Genomic DNA, 6,175 nt, shown 5'->3' on the forward strand with positions numbered 1-6,175 from the left:
AAAGAAAGAAAGAAAGAAAGAAAGAAAGAAAGAAAGCAAGCAAGCTCAGGTGGAGCTTCCTCACCGACAGACCGACGGTCTGCAGCATCTCTTGCTTCTCTTTGTCCCCTGGACCGATGTGTCGCTCGGAAAAGTCATCGTGGCTGCCCAGGAGTTTCTCGATGTGCCTGGAAGAGGCGGTGGCGACGGCGGTGGCGGCTCTCGCTCCGGGGTTGCTACTGCTTCTTCTCACACAAGCCAGTCTCAACTGCTCCCTGCGTCCCCATCGGCCTGGCGGCTTCTTGCCTCCCCAAGCGCTGCCATGGTACCCGTGCAGATTGCCCCCCCGACCCACCAACCTCCCCCACCACTGGACGCAAGACTGCATGATGCCTAGAAGCTGACGGCCCCCAATTTGCCCGGGCAAAGTTAGTTTGCGCCTCGAAGACGGCAGCCGGCAACTCTTTCCTCCCAGGCCCCCCGACCCTATTATAGCCCCCGAGCCGATCGTCAGCCGAAGGGAGGGCCTTTTGGCCCCGCCCTGCTTCTGATCTCCCCGCCGAAGCCACCTGCCGAGAGGCTGCCCCCTCGCCAGCCAATGCGCGCTCCTCCCAAGGCTGGATTGGACAGGACAGGACAGAACAATCGACGCGAAACTGGCTGTGAGCCAGTTCCTCGCAGTTAGGCGTTATCGTAGTTGCTTCTCCAGGTTGAAAAGAGAGATGATGACGGAGAGCGTTGAAATGATCTTCTTTTTTTCTCCTTTTATTTTCTATTTTCCCTCATTTTTCCTCCTACCCTAATTTTTGTTTCAATGCTTTCCACACAAGGATCACACTTGTTGCTGAAGAAATACTCCTTAGTAACTCATTCTGCCAAAGGCAAATCTCCATAGCTGGTATAAGGATAACCCAACAAGGAGTTTTGGAAGGTATGTCCAGATGCCTCCAACAAGTCTCTCTTGGCCACCAGCCACAGTTCTGCTACTGGAAGGAGTGAGATGTTCAGCAATGTTTGTCTTGATCTTCCAACTCAGTAAGCTGAAAGTGACAGAGAGCACAATGAATGTTATAAATCATGGCATTTGGGTGGATCCTCATGACTGTCATACCCTGCTCTCTGCCTGTTTCTATCCTCTTCTCATGACTTCCTCCTACTGTGTCTGTTTCCCCATTTGGCTGTTTATGTGTACATCATCTGTTGATTCCTCAACAACAACAAGAAAAAGAAAGATGCAATGAATATTTCACAGAAAAGGGAAGAAGGCAATCCACAATGTTAAATCACTTGCTGGCCCTTCTACTATTCCACAGTTTTTGTGCTGCAATAGCTCCAAAGTCTGTAGTATTCTCAGTCAGAAGCAAGGCAAGTCTGTGAGATTCACCAAGGGAACGCAAAGAACCAGCAGCTTCATCTGCAAGGTTATGAGACCTCTTGAGGACATTCTACAAGGCCCATAGCACATACATCATAGCCTTTGCTGAATGGCCAGATGCTAGGTGATGCATCCCCCTTGATCTCAGTGTAGCATGGCAACATCTGTTGCTCTACCTTGGGGATACAATGAAGTCAACGTTCCATGTTATTGCACTGCTGAAGACACCATGTTTGATATCTGTACCTCTCTTCTGAGCTTACAAGCCTGAATCTGTCCCTTTTGATCTTTCAGATGCTGCTTCGGTTGGTCAGTTGTTCTGCACTTGCTGTTCTCTGTGTAGGGGTATGTCAGTAATATGCATTGGGTTTTTGCTTTATATGTTGGTTGTGATTCCAAGTAGAAGATATAGGGACAATTGCAACATTTGGATAGGTAGAAGGCATGATAATTGACACTACACTCCCTGGTCCACAGCATGCTCGACAACCGCTAGGCCTGAGGACAGCAAAGCAATCAATACTTAGTTCTCATTCATTCAGTTTCCTTCTTATGACCTACAAAAGAGTTGCAGTATGTTACTGCATCATCCTTCCAAGACAATAGAAGCATCAGTCATACATCAAAAGTAGGTGGAGTTCCTCATTCATCGACTGGAACATAACTGAGAGTTCCTGAGAGGAATAATGGTAGACAGAGAAGCAATGGCAACTTTATACTAGAGTTCTGAGAGGAAACATACAACAGGATTGTCACAAAGGAGCAGATCCAGGTCCTCTGCTGCACCAGCAGAGATGTAATGCAGCTGATACAGAACTTGCCGCAATGTAGCAAGTGCTTCAGAGACACTAGGGACTTGTCACATCTGTGCAATTCAATGTGAAGGGATGTTAAACAAGACCAACATATAACTGATGTACCTGAGCGTGCCTTGCAAGTATTTGCTGCCTCTGGGAGTTAGGAAGCCTCAGCAGAATTCCACAGCCAAGAACCACAAGTAGACCTAAGATGGAAAGCAGGACCTATGCCTGAAGCAAAGAAAGCCAGAAACAGTAAGTGTCCCTTGCTATAGAAAATGCAAATTGCAGTTCTTTGGTCTAATGGTTCTCTCCATGATTAGAAGCTTGTTCATTGCCATTGGTAGAATAGCCAATCCTGGTCAATAAAGCTCGGACAAAGGTCAGAGCCCCATGCACCCATCTTCCTATTTTGGCACCATGGGTAAAATCCACTTCCCCGCATGTAGGCCATCAATTAATGCCAGGCCACCTGCATCCTCCTGGCACCATCCTTGTCATGGATAAACTCCATTTTCTTCTATTTGTTTATCTTTGGTACTTATATGGTTAATGTACACACAAAATGGAGAGGGACAGCTTGTTATGCTGCCTCTACCACCTTGGTTTTTCTTTTAAATTCTCCCTTGCAGATGCTGCTGTGCCAAATAGTTATGAGTACATGTGTGTAGGCGGATTAGGTTCTCCCGCTGTTCTACTCCTCTGCAAGACATTTCATGTTTGTTTGGGTACACTGTGCTAGAAAGCAAAAGAAAAAAAAAACAAATTAATTCATGTGCAGCCAAATCAGACACATGGCTGCCAGGAAGGAATAGCTTTGTCTACAGGATGTGCAAAAGCATGCATATGATAAAAAGCAGAATGTTTCTGTTTATCTATCAAATTTATATAGTTACCCATATCACACGTGTCATCGAGGCTAGTATACAACAGAGCTAAAAACATGCAGTTAATAAATATTATAATAATTATTAAAACATTAAAAAACTAAAGAAGACAGAATAATAGGCAAAGACATTAATAATAATATAGCTACCTTAATAACTCACCATACAACAATTCACAATTCACTAGTGCAGTGAGTTTATTTTATGGATTCTCTAAAAGGAATGCACACAACATCCATCAAATAAGAACTTACGCTACTAGGTGCATGGACATCATGTCAGTGCAATGATGATTCTCAGGGACCACTGTAGCCAAAGAAATTTTGTGAGTGCTACTTCTGCAAAAATCAAGATGTCACACCGCTCCTACATCTAGCTGCCATTAAGTTAATGATTTATGAAGTCATTCGCTTGGTGCCAGGTTTATGTGAAGCAGCATACAGCCACTTGTAGGAATGAGATAGAGAAAACATTCAGGCCACTGAAGGCATGATGATAAAAAGTATATGTGTTGTTGTCGTCATCATCATCATCATCATCATCATCATCATCATCATCATCATCATCACAATCTTCATCATGATGTATGGCCTGGTTAGTTGAGGAACTGCCTGCCTCCCATAACATCTGCCAAACTGGTTTGATCTGACAAGATTAGTGAGCTCCATGTCCTTTCAACTAAGTGATCCACTGTTTTTTCACATTATTATTATGGTTCGTCATAGAGTCAACCAGATGTTCAGACTGGATTTGGCATTTTTATCTACTGACTGAATACTTCACAAGAATCTGGGATAGTCAGATGTTGATGTGTGATGGTGTTAAAGAATGTAAGCTGTTCTGAGTCAATCTCTGTATATTTGTGATGGATAAACATCTTTCCTTCCAGGAGTTCTACAGCTGCTGGCCATGGTTGGTCAACCAACAGTCTTGTCCTGTAGCCCATTTTCACTAGATGTCTAGGAACTCCAACACCTAACATGGTCCTGATTGACCTGGGTGATGACCAAGCTGGTATGTGTTTCTGTAAATTGTATCTCACCATAATTTTTTTATGAGAGAAACACTCTCTGACTCCTCTGGTCAGATTTTTCCAGTATCAACCATACTGGAAAAATCTGACCAGAGGAGTCAGAGAGTGTTTCTCTCATAAAAAAATTATGGTGAGATACAATTTACAGAAACACATACCAGCTTGGTCATCACCCAGGTCAATCAGGACCATGTTAGGTGTTGGAGTTCCTAGACATCTAGTGAAAATGGGCTACAGGACAAGATTGATACTCTAGTATAGCTCTCATCTTCCTCAGAACACACATGCCCAAGAAACCATATCAAGGCAGTACCTCACTTTGTTATTTGTATGATGCTGTACAACATTTGCAAAAGCAAGTACATATCATGCTGCCTACTGACACGGGACACAGGGCAGTTGTTCACCCAGAGGGAGACACATTGATCTCATAACCAGCACTAAGTAGTTGAGAGCTGAGTTGGTACTTTAGCAGACCTAATTTGGTCATGCATGCATGGTGACTGAGAGTTGTTCCCTCCTCCAATTTTAGTCACATTATGGAGAAATCTGCAGAGCAGTAATTCAGAAATATATATGAGTTACATGAAATAAAAATAGCAGCTGTTTAATCTATATTGTTATAGATTAATTATTATACAGGACAGCAGAAATTAAACTTCTATTGCATAAGAGATAATTATGCAGTTATATTGTATCAATCTTCAGTTGGTCTCAGGAGACATTTTCACATATGTCATGTACTGTAGAGTATATTGGGAACAAGCAGTGTCAAAGTACAGCGAGAAGCTGCTCATAAAATGTCAAATATGACAAGCATGATCTCATAATAATATAATTTTGCCATTAAGCAACATTTTGAATTCACAGCCCAGCCACCTTTCTTGTCTATAAATACCTACTGCTATCACAAATTCACTACCCCAAATTTTAATCTGGGCAGAAAGGTAGTGGTTTAAAGAAACAGGCAGAAGTAAAGTAGAAAGTAGTTCTGCAATAGATTAATTCAGGCTGAGAATATTCATAAAGCATCATAAGCTTCAGCCAGTAGCATTTGAGGCTCTGTGGGCAATTAACCTGCATCCCTTAATCAGCATATGATGTACCTCTGCATTGTGAGCTGCATTGGCTGCCAATTTGCTTCTGGGTACAATTCAAGGTGCAGATATAAGCTATAAAGCCCTTCATGGCATGGGACAGAGTTATCTGAAAGATAATCTCTCTCCAATTACATCTATCCATCCCATCAGGTTTAGCAGGAGGGACATGCTCTGGGTCTAGTCAGTGGCTTCCACCCTGCTGACATCATCCCGTGGAGATCAGAGTGGTCCCAACCCTGTTGGCTTTTCACAAAAAGCCCTGAAAATTTTACATTATCAATGATTTAAAAATGGATTTGCTAAAATACTAAAACACGAAAGTGCCAAAACATTACCTTAGAATATGCTCTTTGTTACAGTATCCGATTTTATGTTCTGTAGATCACCTTAGCCATCAGACTGCCAAACAAAGTTTTGCCACTGCTCAGATAATACTGCATTCACAATCCTCAAGTGAGCATTGATATAAAAAACATGCAGAATTTATAGATTATCTCCATGATTTTCTGTATAAAAGAGGAAAATGTGATACAGATTCTATCATATGTACAACACAGAGAAGCAGCTATATAATTGTGATTAACAAATAAAGAAACAAATAAATGAAGTGTATAACTTTTTTCTTGTCAGCAAAAGCAACTTATCCTGCTGGACAGGTAGTCATTTTGTGACCGTTTGAAGTTAATACGGCACTAAAAAAAAGTGGCGTATGACCAGATTTTACACTTATGACTGTTGCAGCATGCCCACACAATCATGTGATACAAATTGAGCATTTTGGCAACCTGAATGTATTTATGAGAGTTACACTGTCACGGGATCACCATTTGTAACCTTTCCAGCTGGCTTCGGACAAGCAAAGTCAAGGGCGGAAGATAGATTCACTTAATAACCACTTGATTCACTTAACAACTATAGCAATTCACTTAACAACCATGGTAAAAAAGACCATAAAATGGGAGAAAACTCACTTTACATCTGCCTTTACCAGAAATTTTGGGCTC

General features: G+C 42.2%; 1 protein-coding gene across 1 annotated transcript in view; it reads right to left on the reverse strand.

The window, feature by feature from the left end:
- GLDC (glycine decarboxylase) overlaps positions 1-382 on the reverse strand; it is a 42,706-nt gene extending 42,324 nt beyond the window's left edge. The window contains exon 1 of the mRNA XM_081945067.1: positions 65-382. Within this exon, the coding sequence (XP_081801193.1) occupies positions 65-367 (303 nt within the window). The 5' untranslated portion in view covers positions 368-382. The remainder of the gene's footprint in view (positions 1-64) is intronic.
- Between the last annotated feature and the right edge of the window lie 5,793 nt (positions 383-6,175).

This window comes from Natrix helvetica (assembly GCF_964273705.1).
Source record: "Natrix helvetica genome assembly, chromosome: 2".
NCBI classification, from domain to species: Eukaryota; Metazoa; Chordata; class Lepidosauria; order Squamata; family Natricidae; genus Natrix; species Natrix helvetica.